At 37.4% G+C, this 18,048-nt stretch overlaps 1 protein-coding gene and 1 long non-coding RNA gene across 2 annotated transcripts in view; one reads left to right on the forward strand and one right to left on the reverse strand.

Annotated features, from left to right (window-relative positions):
• Positions 1 to 4,932: 4,932 nt before the first annotated feature.
• Positions 4,933 to 18,022, reverse strand: LOC121038731 (uncharacterized). Its single transcript, XR_005794478.1, has 2 exons — positions 16,766 to 18,022; positions 4,933 to 5,809 (listed from the first exon to the last, which is right to left on the reverse strand). It is a non-coding gene; the product is annotated as an uncharacterized LOC121038731 (long non-coding RNA).
• Positions 5,764 to 18,048, forward strand: part of ABCD2 (ATP binding cassette subfamily D member 2) — a 67,344-nt gene continuing 55,059 nt past the window's right edge. The window contains exons 1-2 of the mRNA XM_040488443.1: positions 5,764 to 6,921; positions 8,494 to 8,674. Coding sequence (XP_040344377.1) covers positions 5,983 to 6,921; positions 8,494 to 8,674 — 1,120 coding nt within the window. The 5' untranslated portion in view covers positions 5,764 to 5,982. The remainder of the gene's footprint in view (positions 6,922 to 8,493; positions 8,675 to 18,048) is intronic.

Consider the following 18,048-nt stretch of genomic DNA (forward strand, 5'->3'; position numbering starts at 1 on the left):
GATTTAATCTCATTTATTATTCACATTTTGAAGAATTTCAAATTCAAAAACATCAAATTATAATCATATAGCAACCAAAATCCTGTGAAACCTGTAAGTGAATTTTCAGTTTTCTCCAAAGTGGAAGTATGATGCTAGAACACCAGCCAGAAATAATTCAGATAAATTTCTAACATACAATGCTAACATATTCTTCAACAGGATAAATGCTCCTGCTAAAATTACTGGGCATAATTACAATACTTGGTGAACACAAAAGCTGTCTTTCCCCTTACAAAATTCCTTAGAATGTAAATGTGTAACATTCTAACCACATCACCTGGGTCCACCTGTGACAAAAAAATTGTATTCAATGGTTTAGTGTTTCAATCAAAACAATTCTTTTCATCAAATGAAATTACAGGCCTACATTATTTCCATCCTAGTGGACTTTAGGCCAATAGGAATGAACATGTTGTATAAAACTAAATTGCCAACCCATCACGCTTTAGATGATTAATGATAAATACAAAACAAATCGCAAATTATCTTGTGAGTTATTGCCATTAGAAACTGTTCACCTTACCTCCCTTTAAAAAACAAACTAAATATACGATTGATACTGCCGCCCCTCTCCCCACCGAGGAACTTAGGGGCAGCAGGAAATGGTCTTTTCCACAATACGGTCCACGTTCATGAAAAAAATGTATACAGTCCTAGAAAGAAAACCTTTTCCAAGTGAGAGGGGCAGGAGCGGGAAGAAGGTAGAAGAGGGCTCAGGCGGTGAGACGCCTCGTTAGAGAAGGAAGATGTGAGACACCTGGGAGGGAGAGCCGAGCGCTTCACGCACGGTGGGCGGCTCCACACGCTAAGCCTTTGAAGAGCCAGCGGGGAGAAGCCCACTTGCTTTTGGTTTAAGAACAGAGACGTGGTGGCTGGGGTCGCCCTTCCTGGCTCCCGATGAAAAGACCCACGCCTACAAGTTCTCCCCAGCTAAAGCTATCCCCGCCCCTCGACGGCCTAGGAAAGAGGCGCCATTATGGGAATGAACGTCCAGGGACTCAAGGTCTCCAGTCTCAAGCTCCAGCAACACAACTCACCGGGATCCCCCGACCCAGTTCATCTCCCCGAAACGTCTGAAGCCCCAGAGGCTGGAAGCTCAGATGCCTGGGTTGTGTACGGAGCCACAACTTCTTCAGCCTCAGCCAATTTATTAGGCCTCGGCCGCCTACTTCCGCCCCGCCCCAGGGCCGACGGCCCAGCCTCCCGACAGCCTCTGCGCCCAGGCTGGCTGCTTGTTAGCCTCCCGAAAGCCTCTGCGGTTTCTGCGGAGACAGTGGCCTGATAGGGCGGCGAGGGACCCTGTGGGAAAGCAGCCAGTCCGCCTAGGGGAAGAGGAATCAGCAGTTTTAACCGCTCAGGCAAGGGAAGCCTAAGTAAATGAGGTTTCGGACTGTGGCCACAGGGTTAGAGTTTCAGGCCACCGCCACCATAATTTCATTTAGTTCTATATTGGTCTCAGCCTTCTTTTTCAGATCAAAGATCAGACTTGGGGGAGAAAAAGAAGGCAAAGAGAAAGTTATAAGATTCCTAACCCTAAAGATAATGTTTGCATTCCTGCTTATCACTCTGTATCCAGTTCCTTTAAATATCTTTCACATACGGTTTTAATATTCCGTAAACAGTTGTTTATTAGAAACTTGGCACGTTGGTGATTTACTCTTCGGTACATTTTTATAAGTTTCTGAGAGTGATCAAAATTTTATTTAAGCTGTAAAGGCCCGAAGACTCTCAACTTCTTAACGAAAAAAAAAAAATCTCAAAACAAAAATTGGATTTTGCTATTCATTTCTGTGTTATGTTTGTATATCGTCATAAAACATTTATCCTACAACCTGCTCTATGATATTTTGGCTGGAAACTAGAAATCTCTTGTCCCCCCAAAAATGCACAAAGTAATTCCACCCGTTCCCCAATTGTCAAGATCGTTTCCCAGAATTTAACCTAGGGAATATCTCATAATTTCAAATATAAAATATCTTCTATTAAGTCATTGGGAATAAATACTTAAATAGGATTACCTCCCAGGGTAGATATCTTGTTTAATGATATAAATACCAATTTTTATAATAAAAATTCATCAAAGTATATCTATTATTGGTTTGAATTAGACCGAGTGAATATGCCATTTCAGAACAAATCAATCTTCCACATTGTATAGCTGGTCATTTTCAGTAACTAAACCATACAGTTAAGTTAGAAGCAACGACCCAATATTATTAGCTTTTCCTACTTTCAACATTTTTTGAACAGGAACAAATTGACTAAAAGGGTAAAATAACTTGCTAAAAGATTTACTGACTTTTGATATATTATTGTATGTGGAATTAACTGACTTTTGATATATTATTATATGTGGAAAGGACATAAAGGAGAGGTTAACCAATTTACTAAAAAATCAAGAACTGGGAGCTGGATATAAACATCTCTTCTCCCTAACTAAAGTTACTGCTTTCCTTCCAGTCAGTCACAGGGAGGCAGTAGACGTGGTGAATTACGCTAAGGAAAAATTAATCTAGGAGACACATCTTCAGACAAGATATTTTCTGGGTTTTTCCTTCACAGCAAAAGACATTTCCTCATGAACTAATTATTAGGTGGTTATTTATAACAGCTGAAATGTTGACCTAAGATCTCATCTTCAGTGTTGTTTTATACCTCACATGAATAAGACTAGCATGATCAATAGATAATGAGTCAAACACAGTGCTATTTTAAGGCCAGTAGGGCAATTAGGTAATCTCTTGGGTCAGTAAACAGTTCAACAAAGGAATACAGCACAGATGAAATACTACTTACCATTTGTTGAAAGGAAATCCATCTAAAATTCTTAAACCTTAATTTATCTTTGTTACTAAAAATTACTTTCTGGTGATTTACTATATAAACATACAACATATATATTATCTACAATACATATTGTTATTTATGTGTAGATGTCTTTATTATAAAAATCATTTCTGATGTTTTACACTTTTAAAGCATATAGTTTTATATGTTTTGTATATATCCTTGAATATATATAAGCATGGGAGTAGAATTTAAATGGTTTTAATTAGATCTGTACTTAAGGGGCTCAACATCAAGTCATATCTCACATTGACCTTTTCCCCAGTTCTAGTAACTGGCTTTCAACCTTCCTTATACCACAATTCTAGCAACCAAATTTCTATCTTATTTTCCTCATACCTAGTCTTTTGCTCCAAGACATTAAAAACTTGTTCCTGCACCTCAGCGTCAGTATCAGTTGGTAAACTGACCTACCTACAATTAAGTGTGGGCCCATTTGGATCTCTAATGTTCTATGCTTCTAGATTCCCCCTGCACTGCTCCTTCTATACATTGGCTTGGCCTCCAGTGATGTAAGGCACTTGCCTCGATTGCCGGCTGCTTTCTGACCTACACATCCCTCTGTGTAGCATATTCTGCCTGCCTGAACATCCTCCTGTCACTTCCATTTAAGGTTACCCTGGCCCTCCACTTCTCCTGTCACAGTCAGGAGATGTGATATAAAGAAGTAAAATTTGTAAATGTAAGACAGCCTCATTTTGACACATGAAAAGCATGAGATTAGGAGTAAAAGATGTTGAAAATAACCACCTTAACACTAGAATCTCTACATACAGACTTTGTAAATTTTAATGAAATGATTGTGCTGCTAATATGGCCAGCTATCAAAGAGACTTGCATGACTTTGCCACTCACATGTTAGTAAATTTGCTGAATTGAATGCAAACAAATGAAAAGAGACCTGTGATGATTCTTGGAATCAATATAGGTACATGGGAAAGTTAAGAATATTGTTACTTATAAGAGTCAGAATAGTTCTTTACTCATAGTAAAATGAAAATCATTCAACACTGAGACAGGTTATATAGTCTATCACAGAGGTTGGGAAACTTCTTCCGAAGGGGGTCAGATAGTAAATATTTAGGCTCTGTTTTATCTACCCAATTCTGTCACTGTAGCTTGAAAACCATAAACAATAAATAAATGGGTATGACTGTGTTCCAATAAAACTTTATTTCTGGATGCTGAAATAAAAACCTCATAAAAGTCTCACATCACAAAATATTATTCTTCTTTTGATGTATTTTTGACCACTTTAAAATGTAAAAACTGTTCTTGGCTCAAGGGCCAAATTTGGCTCACTGCTTGGGTTGTAATTTGCCAACCTCCATTTTAGTTTAATGCATATTTTCCCAGGCTTCCAGATGACTAGAAATGTGTATGTATGTTGTGTATGGGGGTGGATGGGGAAGCAAAAATGTTTTTGCATATTCAAGAATATACTCATCCAGGGGCGCCTGGGCGGCGCAGTCGGTTAAGCGTCCGACTTCAGCCAGGTCATGATCTCGCGGTCCGTGAGTTCGAGCCCCGCCTCGGGCTCTGGGCTGATGGCTCAGAGCCTGGAGCCTGTTTCCGATTTTGTGTCTCCCTCTCTCTCTGCCCCTCCCCTGTTCATGCTCTGTCTCTCTCTGTCCCAAAAATAAATAAACGTTGAAAAAAAAATTAAAAAAAAAAAAGAATATACTCATCCTTACAAAAAAAAAAAAAGGCCCTTTACATTTTTTTTAAATATGCAAAATTTTGCTTGGCTATTTAGCAGTTCAAGTCCTCCATTCTGATGTAGAGAATTTTTTTAATGCTCTTGGTTATTATCAAATAACAAAAATGGAAGTGGGAAGTAATCAAATTATCTCAAAGCCTTAACAAAAGCTAGAAAAAGACAAAACAAACAAACAAACAAACAAAATCTCTTAAAAATAAGGTTCTCGAGAAGCTATTTCTACCGTCTAACTGGGGTTGGATTCCCAAATGGTTAACTTTTGATTATAGAGTCACATACCTCCAAGTAACAACTATCTAAAGGACACAAGGAAGGAGATAGAAGTGAAACCTTGCACTCGTTTATTTAATAGTTACATTGTAAATAAATATGCTCCATTGCTAAAAATAGCCGTTATGGAGTTGGAAGATTTTTACTATCAGGACAAGTAAACATACGGATGGGAGTATAGCCAATAATTATTTTTTATACTACAGAAGACTTCTATTTACCAAAAACAAACAAACACCCCCCCCCCCAACAAAACAAAACAAAAAACCCACAAAAAGGAATATCCTCAATTACAACTTGTCTGATAGGTTCTAGGACTTCATGTGGAATCACAGAAAAAAACAAAATGGGGGTTGGGGCAGCGGCACCAAAGATCATATCTAAGTATTTGATACTTTGTTTTTTCCAGTGGCCTCCACACTTGTCACTTTCTTTTCTCTCCATTTTAGATTCATTCAATACTCTTTTCAGACTCTTTATGTTGACACTCTTGTCCCTCCTCCCCCATTTCCCTCGTTCCCTCTCCCTCATCTCGTTTTACAGCTCTTGAAAATCTCCCTTCCTTTTTGCTCTTCCCCTTGTGGTATCCACTAAAACCTTAGAGAAGAGACGTATATCCTGAAACTTCTGTGGGTTTCTAAGTGACGCTGAGCATGCTCAGTAGCAAGGGCAGGTTTTGTCGCCAGCAGCTGCCCTGATTCGACCTCTCCAAAAATAGACATTTAACTCTTTGAACTCCCGGTTAAGGATGTAATTCGTTTTGCTCTCTCCTCATTTTCAAGGTTCAAAGGGAGGCAGCGAGGATTCCAAGGTCCCACCGCTCTGCCAGCCAATGAGGAGCCTGAGAGGGAGGAGCCTGGGGCGGCTTGGTGCAGCTTGAGCTGAGAGATTCATCCCCGTAGATGCAGTGGAGTCTGAGGTCTGCTGCATCTGTCACAGCAGAACAAAATTAAAACAAAAACAAAAACAAAAACAACAGAAGAGGAGAAATGCTGCAGACTATGGAACGCTGTAGGACTTTCTGAAACATTTGCTGGGGATTCCCGCGGAGCATGATCTTTTAAAACCAATTCTTTTTGAAGCCGGTTTGGGTAACTGGGAAAATGACAAATATGCTAAATGCAGCAGCTGATCGGGTGAAATGGACCAGATCGAGTGCTGCTAAAAGGGCTGCCTGCCTGGTGGCTGCGGCATATGCTCTGAAAACACTCTATCCCGTCATTGGCAAGCGTTTAAAGCAATCTGGCCACAGGAAGAAAAAAGAAGCAGTTTACCCGGCTGCAGAGAACAGAGAAATACTGCATTGCACCGAGAACACTTGTAAAAAACCTTGTCCTGGAGTGAATGCAGATTTTTTCAAACAGCTACTAGAACTTCGTAAAATTCTCTTTCCAAAACTTGTGACCACTGAAACAGGCTGGCTCTGCCTTCACTCAGTGGCTCTAATCTCAAGAACCTTTCTATCGATCTATGTGGCTGGTCTGGATGGAAAAATCGTGAAAAGCATTGTGGAAAAGAAGCCTCGAACTTTCATCATCAAATTAATCAAGTGGCTTATGATTGCCATCCCTGCCACCTTTGTTAACAGTGCAATAAGGTACCTGGAGTGCAAATTGGCTTTGGCCTTCAGAACTCGCCTGGTAGACCATGCCTATGAAACCTATTTTACAAATCAGACTTATTATAAGGTGATCAATATGGATGGGAGGCTGGCAAACCCTGACCAGTCTCTTACTGAGGATATTATGATGTTCTCCCAATCTGTGGCTCACTTGTACTCCAATCTGACCAAGCCTATTTTAGATGTAATCTTGACCTCCTATACGCTTATCCAGACTGCTACATCCAGAGGAGCGAGCCCAATTGGGCCCACCCTATTAGCAGGACTTGTGGTATATGCCACTGCTAAAGTTTTGAAAGCTTGCTCTCCCAAATTTGGCAAATTGGTGGCTGAAGAAGCTCACAGAAAAGGCTATTTGCGGTATGTGCACTCCAGAATTATAGCCAATGTTGAAGAAATTGCCTTTTACAGAGGACATAAGGTAAGATAGAAATTAAGGTGATGGGTGAAATGTGAGACTCTTCAGCTGCCACTGCAGTGCTAGATACCATCTGTTGTACTGTCGATGGACCCACTTCTTTAGCGTTTTAGATTTCTATGAGGTCTAAACCTGTATTGAAGTATATGCTTCCTTACCTTTCCAATTACAAGCTGTTAAAGAACTATGGAGTGCAAACTTTTCTAAAGTGTCATAAGAATAAGATATCCAACAATCTGAAAAACAGCCTGCTTAGCCTCAGGTACCCAAATATGCTCAGAATTTTCTCTAAAGCATTTTCTTAAAACTAAAAATTCTAACTAGTCCTAGAGCATTAGAAGAAAATGTTTGTTTGGAAACTAAGTAAACACATTTCCATTGGGATGGAAAATTTAGGATGGTATTCTTCTTGTTGTTGTTGTTCTTTTGTTTTTCAAGAAGGGGGAAAAAAAAACAAACCCGATGCTTTTACATGAAAGACAAGTTTGACAATTTTGCCTGCCTGGTCAATGGACTGACTTCAGTCCTAAGAATTGCAGGAGAATGTGTCTCACAAATAGCATTTGCATTACTACTAGTTACTGTTCAGTACCATATTTTGACACAAATAAAAAGAGGCAGTGAAATGAAATTTTGTCTAGCTTTCAGGGAAAAGCTAAGATTAGAGAAGAAATGAGGATGAGAAAAAGAGTTCCAGAATGTTATTTTTAAATATTAAAGATTTTCAACATGAAGCAGATCCCTAAAATAGTTAGCCTAATTATATAAGCAGGCAGTGCATTAAAGTAACTTCAGAATATTAAGTATGATGGAAATTTTTAAGGTGATGAATCTGAAATCTTAACACAAATGACTTCACAAATGAAATATTAAGGAATTCTAAAATTGAAGATGGCATTTTAATTACCAAGCAGCACTATTTAATTTTTGAAGCATCATCAATTATCAAAATACTTTTAAAGTAACAGCAACCTGAAGAAGAAAATTTAAAGCAAATTTAGGACGTTTACTGCCACTTGAAAATTGGTCTCATGCGTTATATTAATCATACTGATTGGTCATTCCTCTTGAATCATTGAACTCAGTGATGTCAATTATAGCGTGTTGTAGGCTTCTTGCATTTAAGACAAAATCCAGTAAATTGAGTTAGTTCAAAAATGGAGTCTAATTACACGTATATGTGTCACATCTTTATTTTTAGGTATTTTTGGTGTGATCAAGAAAGATAAGATTCTAACATTGCTTATTCATGTCTTACAGGATATTATTTAATCTTAACATCTTATATACATAATTTTGAAATCATAATTGTAAATCAGTTATATGTATTTTATACTTAATATTCTATTGACTGAGTATCATGGTTTTTTAAAAATAATACAGGTGTGACCAAAATTAAAAAATAATGACTAATTCTGATAGTGATCTATATTTATTCATTGTTAGATCGTAGATAATAATATCCTAAGTAAAACAAAATAATATGTACTTATCTTTTTAAAAAGTCCTCAAACATACAGTATTTAATTTTATAGCTCATGGTGAGTTAATTCTTATCTCTGTTTCCCTCCATAGGTAGAAATGAAGCAACTCCAGAAAAGTTACAAAGCTTTAGCAGATCAAATGAACCTCATCTTATCCAAACGTTTGTGGTATATCATGATAGAGCAATTCTTGATGAAGTATGTTTGGAGCAGCAGTGGACTAATTATGGTGGCTGTACCTATTATCACTGCAACTGGCTTTGCCGATGGTGGTAATGGCATTTATGCTCAATCTCAACTATATGTTTAAGATTATTTCTCTTGAAGGTGTCACTGCTGGTTTTGTGTGAGTGAAACTGTGTATGTAGTCATTATTCTATGGTCATTTATTGGTCAGAAACAATGGCAGACTTTGCAACATCCAATAATAAAACCAGCAATATGAAAAGAAGTGTCCCAAAAACACCTTTCTAGTTCTGAGATATTTCAGAGATCTCTGATGCAGTGTTTCTGGAAGTTGACTTTGAGCAATCTTAATTATTCTGTCTAATACAAAATGATTCCCTAGTTTGCATTTAAATTCAAAGCAAATTAATACCTTCAAAAAGAGTTTTATACAAGTTTTCCGCATGTGTTGTAAACTTCAGTTCTGAACATCCTATGCGTTTAGTCTATAGATATTCTATAACTGGATTAGTCCTGATTTGTGATTTGAAGAACTGGTTGACTACATGAAGGAACCAGGAATATTGTTTCAAGGAGTGTTTCATGCCACAGAGCAAGGTCTTCTCTACTTGTAGGTAATGTAGATAATTTCCTCGGTAGCATGATTTAGTGGCATTGTGGAAGTAGGGGTTGGCAAGTTGCAGGCATCTAATTCTATTCTATCACCATCTCAATGGTTTTTGCCAACATTTTCATCCTTTGGAATAAATGAAAAATATAAGGGCAAGAAGGACAACATTAAAATGTTGTGTAATACCTAAGATGGGAGTTTGGGTTGTAATTGGCAGGGACAGGAGGGAATTAATTAAAGAAGTATCATTCTCTGATCTTCCACTGATATAAAATATTCCCCTTCCTCTTTAGAAACCACTCGACCAAAATGGGCCTTGGTGTTGAAGGCACTAGAGAAAAGCGTGGGCTTTTAGTAAGACAACTCTTGGCTTTCCCTCTTCTTGCCTGCATCCTCTTAGTCACGTTAATTAAACATTCTAAAACCCAGTTTTCTCATCTATAAAATGAAAATCAGAAGCACTACTTCAGAGAATTGTGAGACTTTAGTAAAATAATGTTTTTACAGTACAGAGCATACTCTTGATGTTCTTGATACATGGTGATAATTATTACCTAGAAAACAAAAGGCAACACTAAGAATAGTATAACAGAATATAGTGTTAACAGAATAGTTACAGTTATTTTTGGTATGGAATTGAGAATCAATAGTTACTCGTTGGAAGTCGTCTAATAAAAACAAGTACAAAATTACCTTTTCTTTAATGTTTTGAAACAGTGCTTCAATGCTTTAACCAATTCTTACAAAAATATTTGTTAAATTTGGGTCATTCTTAACCTAAAATTGTTCACTTTAGTAAATTTAGATTCGTCAATTCCTTGTGATGAGTGCTATACATATACCAAATAAACTCCACAACTTAACTGTCTAATAGCCAGTGCATTTAGACTGCTAGGGAAAGTGACTTTTATCTGTTTTAAAATTTTATTAAAAAAATCATTTTAATAAGTTTATATTGAAAAAGGTATTGTTAGTAATAATATTTTTAGACTTAATCCTTCCGTAATGAAATAAAATAAATTACTTTTCAAAAGAGTATTAGAGAAAAAAAAGACACTTCAAAACCTATGGTCTTAAGATTAGTTTTACTAAGAAACTTGAAAAAATTATCAGATATTTGTAGTAAGTCTCTTTAAATGTAGGGGTATTTTTAAGGTTTCATATATGAGGAATATTAGAGACAACCCCGATGATGAGATAATGGTGTAGTTCTATTAGTCCTTAGAAGCATTGGTCTTATTAGAAAACCCTGGAGTATTCAACAAAGAACAGAGAAAATGCAGCTATTAGTGGGTGACAAATTAACCCTACAGAGACCAGTTGGAAGTAAACAATGTATGCAAAGAATCTAACAATCTTACTTTCATAGGTGATGTAATAAGATATTTAAAAATAAACCCTATAAATTCTAAAAAATGCCTTATTAAACTAAAGAAACAACATTAAAATTTTAAATAGAAATTATGATAATGATTACATTTATGCAAATGAACAAAGTAATTCTCAAAGCTTCTTTTCAAAATTTTTTTTAATGCTCATTTATTTTTGAGACAGAGAAAGACAGAGCATGAGCAGGGGAGGGGCAGAGAGAGAGAGGGAGACACAGAATCTGAAACAGACTCCAGGCTCCAAGTTGTCAGCCCAGAGCCCAATGCAGGGCTTGAACTCACAAACCATGAGATCAGGACCTGAGCCGAAGTTGGACGCTTAACCGACTGAGCCACCCAGGTGCCCCTTAAAGTTTCTTTTAAAAGAAAATTTTATACAAAGAGAAGCAATATGACAATTAAATAGACAAAAAATGAATTCAGGTCAACATTATAAGAGTATGCTTCCACTGGATGTTGTATGGAAACCAATTTGACAATAAACTTCATATATTGAAAAAAAATGAAAAAAAGTATGCTTCAATATTTTCTGTAACTTCTAAAGTTACTGTATAATGCTTCTAATGTTTATATGTATATTTTTACTAAATGTACTTGACCTACAATGATTTAACACACAAAAATATTAGCTTACCATTTTACTCAGACAAAATTATTTATCTGTTTTTTTAATGTTTATTTATTTTTGACAGAGACAGAGTGCGAGTGGGGCATGGGCAGAGAGAAAGGGAGACACAGAATCCAAAGCAGGCTCCAGGCTCTGAGCTGTTAGCACAGAGCCCAACGCGCGGCTCGAACTCATGAACCATGAGTCATGACCTGGGCCGAAGTCAGATGCTTAACTGACTTAGCCACCCAGGTGCCCCTATTTATTTATTTTTTTAGATAATGACATATCTTTGAGCCCTTAGGTCTTGGAATTACATACCCTATATTCTACTCCTGTCTTTAATCTTAATTTACACTTATGCCCTGCATTGCCTTTTATGTTAGAGATGAATTAAGTACATGATACTGTATATTTCAAGACAAAAAGACATGAAAAGAAATGGGTGAATAAGAGAGGAATGGCAGGCGTGCCTAATTGTCTGTCGGTTAAGCATCTGGCTCTTGATTTCAGCTCACGTCATGATCTCAGAGTTCATGGGATCGAGCCCCAAGTTGGGCTCTGTGCTGACAGCACAGAGCCTGCTGGGGATTCTCTCTCTCCCTGTCTCTCTACCCTTCTCTCACTCACTTGTGCTCTCTCTCTCTCTCTCAAAATAAATAAACTTTTTATAAAAAGAGAGGAATGACAAAGAGAAAAGGAGAAAAAGTAGGATAGAGAGGGGCGCCTGGGTGGCGCAGTCGGTTAAGCGTCTGACTTCAGCCAGGTCACGATCTCGCGGTCCGTGAGTTCGAGCCCCGCGTCAGGCTCTGGGCTGATGGCTCAGAGCCTGGAGCCTGTTTCCGATTCTGTGTCTCCCTCTCTCTCTGCCCCTCCCCCGTTCACGCTCTGTCTCTCTCTGTCCCAAAAATAAATAAACGTTGAAAAAAAAATTAAAAAAAAAAAAAAGGATAGAGAAAAGATAGAATGAAGAAAGAAGCAGGCCACTGTTCAAATTTTCACTCTGCTGTTTAATATTTAACCATCCTTGAGAAAGTTACATAAGCTTTCTATGTCCCAGTTTTCTCATCTTAACTATAGGGATAAGAATATATATCTTACAGAATTGTTATGAAATTATATGTAAAGTATTTAATGTGCTTTGAAACAGTCCTTGGCAACAAACGGTTACTGGAACGGTTGTGGGAGGGGGGATGGGCTAAACGGGTAAGGGGAATTAAGGAATCTACTCCTGAAATCATTGTTGCACTATATGCTAACTAATTTGGATGTAAATTAAAAAAAGAAAATTAAAAGAAAAAAAAAGAAACAGTCCTTGGCAAATAGTAAAAGCTTAGGTGGAAGCAATTGTTAATATTTATTATACTCTTAACATGTGGGCACTGGAGTCAGATTTTCTGGGTTCAAATGCTGGCCCTTTTGCTTACTAGGTAAAGCTGTGACTACAGGCAAATCATTGAACTTTTTTGTGCTTCAATTTTCTCATTTCCAAAATGGGGGAAATTATAGCAGGGTTGTTATGAGGATTAAAACTGACATACGTAAAACTTAGAATATTCCCTGCCTCATGAGAAATAGTCAATAGATGTTTGCTGGCATGGTTCTCATAGTTAAAGGAGCAAAGCATTTGGAAATGATTAGGAAATCAGAAGTATAGGAGCACAATTTTTCTTTCTTCCTTTCTTTCTTTCTTTTTTTTTGGAGGAGAAAAGGAAAATAGTTCTGTAGTAGTTTTGTTATACCATTTACTTACAGCTTTAAGTGAAATCTTCTGGTAAGGGCAGGATTATGTTTATGTTCAAGTTCCCATTACAAAATTGCATACAGAATCATGCTATTTTCACATCGGAAGAGGAGCTTCCAAGTCATCTATTCTGGAGCCCCAGAATTGCCTACATTCACACAAATGGTTAGTGGAAGCACTAAGGATGGAAGGCACTCCATAATTCCTAGTGCGCTATGTTTTCCCCCGTCACCATGTGGCCTCCATATTAGATACTGGAACTTGCTCTCGAAGGGATTTAACTTAGTTTGACACTAAGTAATCATGTGGCCAGATGGTTGAAAAAGAAGCACTGATATAGTTAATTATGTATATTTTCTATTTTATTTTTTAGAGGATATTACTTTTATCTGGTGTCAAAAGAGAGATTGAAATGCTATGAAGAAAATCTCGAATTTTTTTTTATTTTAACTTCCAGTGTAGTTAACATACAGTGTTATAGTAGTTTCATGTGTACAATATTGTGATCCAACAATTTCATACATCACCCAGGGCTCGTTATGACAAGTACACTCCTTAATCTCCAGCACCTATTTCACCCATCCCCCCCAACCACCTCCCCTCTGGTAACCATCACTTTGTTCTCTATAGTTAAGAGTTTGTTTCATGGTTTGTGTGTCTCTCTCTCTTTTTTTTTTTTTTTTACCTTTACTCATTTATTTAATTTCTTAAGTTCACATATGAGTGAAATCATACAGCACTTGTCTTTCTCTGACTTATTTCGCTTAGCATTTTACTCTCTAGCTCCATCCATATTGTTGCAAGTGGCAGGATTTCATTCTTCTCTTATGGCTGAATAATATTCCATTGTGTGTACATACCACATCCAGTCATTAATCAATGGATACTTGGGCTGCTTCCATGATTTGGTTATTGTAAATAATGCTGCTATAAACATAGGAATGCATGTATCCCTTTAAATTAGTGTTTTTGTATTGTTTGGGTAAATACCCAGGAGTACAATTACTGGATTATAGGGTAGTTCTATTTTCGGTTTTTTGAGGAACCTCCATACTGTTGTCCATTGTGACTGCGCCAGTTTGGATCCCCCCAATAGTATAAAAGGGTTCCTTTTTTCCACATCCTTGCCAACACTTGCTGTTTCTTGTGTTTGGATTTTAGCCATTCTGATGGGTATGATGTGATATCTCATTGTAGTTTGGACTTGCATTTCCTCCATGATGAGTGATTTTTGAGCATCTTTTCATATGTCTGTTGGCCACCTGGTATCATCTCAATTTTTTAATGTTATAGGCCTTTTTCTTCTGGTCATATCAAGAACAGTTCTGGGCAAGGCCAAAGAAAGCTACTTTAGTTCTCTCCTACCAGATCTTATCACAGGCACGTAACAGGGAAGCAAGCTTCTAAGCCGCTAGCACTACGGGTAGTACCTGCCTGTTGGTGGTCTGCTAGTGTAAGGCGGCAGAGCAGAAATAGTAACTGACAGATACTGCGTTTAAGAATTGAACTAAACTCTATCATCACCTAGTAACATGGGTGATGTTTTTTATTCCTAAAATGTACCTCCCACAAAATCATAGTTATAACTCCTGTTGTGTTAGTGTCTCATATTCTAATGTCAAATCATTGGAATATAATTTTATATTGTGGGTCAATTTGGATGTAATTCCTCTCCTGTTGACCAATTTATTGTAACAACAATTACCAAAACATACGAAAGGCATACTTTTTTAGCTGTAATTAGCTATTCCTATTACATAGCTATAATTTTTAAAGTATAACATACATGCAGTAAAGGACCCGATCATTAGTGTACCACTCAATGAACTGTCACAAAGTTAACAAATATAAATAATTACCACTCCCAAGAAATAGAAACTTACCTACATCCCAGAATCCCCCATGCTCCCTGCTAGTTTTATTCCCATCTTCAGCCCCGTGTCCCCAGTCCCACTTACTCCTGTTCCCAGTATGCCCCAGTAAAGGCAATTATTCTACTGACCATTCATTAGTGTTTGCTGGGTTTGAAACTTGTATAAATAGTATCATACAGTACACATAGGAGTTCTAGTTGCTCCACATCTTTGTCGATGTTTGATGTCAGTCTTTTTCATTTTAGGCATAGTGGTAAATCACTGTGGCCTTAGTTTGCATTTCTCTGATGACTAATGAAATTAAGCACTTTTTTTTTTTTAACATTTATCTACTATTGAGAGACAGAGAGACAGAGCATGAGCAGGGGAGAGGCAGAGAGAGGAGGAGACACAGAATCCGAAGCAGGCTCCAGGCTCCAGCTGTTAGCACAGAGCTGGAGGCAGGGCTTGAACTCACAAACCGCGAGATCATGACCTGAGCCTAAGTCAGATGCTCAACTGACTGAGCCACCCAGGCCCCAAGAGATTAAGCACTTTTTGTTTATTGGCCATTTGGATAGCTTTTCTTTCTAAAAAAAATTTTTAGTGTTTATTTTTGAGAGAGAGCGCGTGCACGTGCGTGCGCGCGCATAAGTTGGGGAGGGACAGGGAGAAAGGGAGACACAGAATCTGAAGCAGGTTCCAGGCTCTAAGCTGCCAACACAGAGCCTGACACTGGGCTCCAACTCATGAATAAGTTACTTTGTTTTTTTTCATTTTAACTATTATTCTTTTCTTTTCTTGTTTCTTTATGTTTAATGTTTATTTTTGAGAGAGAAAGAGAGAGACAGAGCACAAGTAGGGGAGACGCAGAGAAAGAGAGGGAGACAGAATCCAAAGCAGGCTCCAGACTCTGAGCTGTCAGCACAGAGCCCGATGTGGGGCCCAGTGCAGGGCTCGAACTCACAAACCTTGAGATCATGACGTGAGCTGAAGTCGGACACCTAACCAACTGAGCCACCCAGGCACCCTAGATAGCTTTTCTTATGAAGCACCAGTAAGTTTTTTGCTCACTTTTAAATTGACTTTTCTGTTTTTTTCTTATTGATTTGTAAAAATTCTTATGTACTCTATAATGTGACTTTTGTCAGACATACACACACACAATCTTAAATATCTTTTCCCACTCTATTCTTACCTTTTCAGTCTCTTAATAGTGTGTAAGAGAAGTTCATTTTAACAGTTCAGTTTATCAATCATTTTTGTGTGTATGGTTAGTGGCTTTATGTCTTATTCAAGAAATATTTGCCTAATCCAAGGCCATGAAGATATTCTCCTACTTTATCTTCTAGAAAATTATTGGTTTTTCATTTCATATTGAGATCTTCAATCCAATTAGAATTGATATTTTATACAGTGTGAGGTAGGGAAAGACCATAAGGTTTTGCTGAGATTTGTCAATGTGATAAAGATAAAATTCAAGTGGAAAGAATTAAACTCAGATTATAAGTCCAAAGAAAAAAGTACGGAGGAATAACCTACTATTTTAGTTTTTAAAAAATTAATAGACTTAGGGTGCCTCGGTGGCTCAGAGTCACCTGCTGAGAGTCCGATTCTTGATCTCAACTCAGGTCTGAATCTTAGGCTCGTGAGTTGAAACCCTGCTTTGAGGCATGAAGCCTACTTAAACAAAAAATTAATAGACTTAATTTTCTTAGAGCAGTTTTAGGTGTACAGAAAAATTGAGCAGGAAGTACAAAGAGTTCCAAATAAATATCCAGTTTCCCTCACAGCTTCCCCTATTATTTACATCTTGTATTAGTGTGGTACATTTGTTACAACTGATGAACCAATATGCACACATTATTAACTGAAATGCATAGTTTACATTAGGATTTATTCTTTGTGTTGTACAGCTGTAGGGTTTTTGACAAGTGCATCATGACATAACCTTAGTTCTTAAATTTTTTCTCACCTTTGCAGTGAATAACAGATGTCACCATCTTTCAATATATACTTTTTATTAGCAGAGCTGAAAGGTTGAAGTAAAATGAGCAAATAATGTTAAATATTACATCCTTAAATGAGAAACATTTGAAAAATATTTAAAGTATTTGGTGAGGAAAATAAAATGTGTTGACCTATGATACAAAATACGTGAGTGCCCTAGGTCATGAATTTATATTCTGCCACTAAGGAATTTGGCTTTTCCATAGAAGTTATGCAGTTGGCTGTTGTATGCATGACAAAATACTACTGGCACTGTCCTCATAGTACCTGCCAAAAAACAACCAATAGAATAAAAGTCAAATGAAATATGTCCACAGCTATCTGTAATTTTGTTGCTAAAAGCATGAAGAAAACCCAGTAAGCACTAATCTGCCAAAGCAGCATGGAAAGTACCATGCCGTATCAAGCACAAATCCATCTGTGCTAGTGTTTTTCCTTGTTAACAGAGGCTGTTGATGAAAGCTGCTACTCAAACCCCTTTTAACCTAAATTCATAAAATTCCATAATTATTTTAGATCATCAGCCAGATTCTCTATGAGCCAAACCTATTCTTAGAACTTTAACTGATATAGCAATTCATTATTTTTGTAGCTTGCTGAGAACCCTTCTGTAATTTTTTTGTGGCTATCTAAATTTTATCACATTTAAATGTGTTAAGAATATCTACATTCTGTTCCCAGTCTATTTATCCAATCACATCCTTCACTCCTCACTTCTACCAGCACTCAAAGCCTTTCTTTTTTCATTCTTCAAGGAAACTAACTTCAAGGGACTAATGGTAGTTCTGTAAAGCGGTGATTAACAGTAGGGCCAGGAGGGACCATATTGGATTATCATAAAATGTCTCCATGGACACACGGTGATTCTGATATTCAAGTGAAATCTGTGCCTGACACCATCCATACTGTAACATGAGCAGGCTATTTATCATCCAATTGGCATTGCTTGAAATTTCCTTTCTCTGTGCCATTACTTACGCTGTACTTGTGATTTCTTAATTGTACATAGTCTTCAAGGCCTCTGTCACAGTCGGCTGCTCCGTGAAACATTTCCTGTGTCTTGCAGCAAGAATTGATTTTTGCCCTCTCCAAACACCTCACACTAACTCTTGTCATAGGCTACCCTGCGTATTTAGCAACTTGTCTTCTGTCTCCTACCAGACTGTAAGTCCCCCAACGAAAGAGTCTGAAAATCACATTTATCCTTGCATGTCATATAATACTGTGCCTAATTTCTTTTTTTTTTTT

This window comes from Herpailurus yagouaroundi, unplaced genomic scaffold (genome assembly GCF_014898765.1).
Source record: "Herpailurus yagouaroundi ecotype Mexico unplaced genomic scaffold, PumYag 166, whole genome shotgun sequence".
NCBI lineage: Eukaryota > Metazoa > Chordata > Mammalia > Carnivora > Felidae > Herpailurus > Herpailurus yagouaroundi.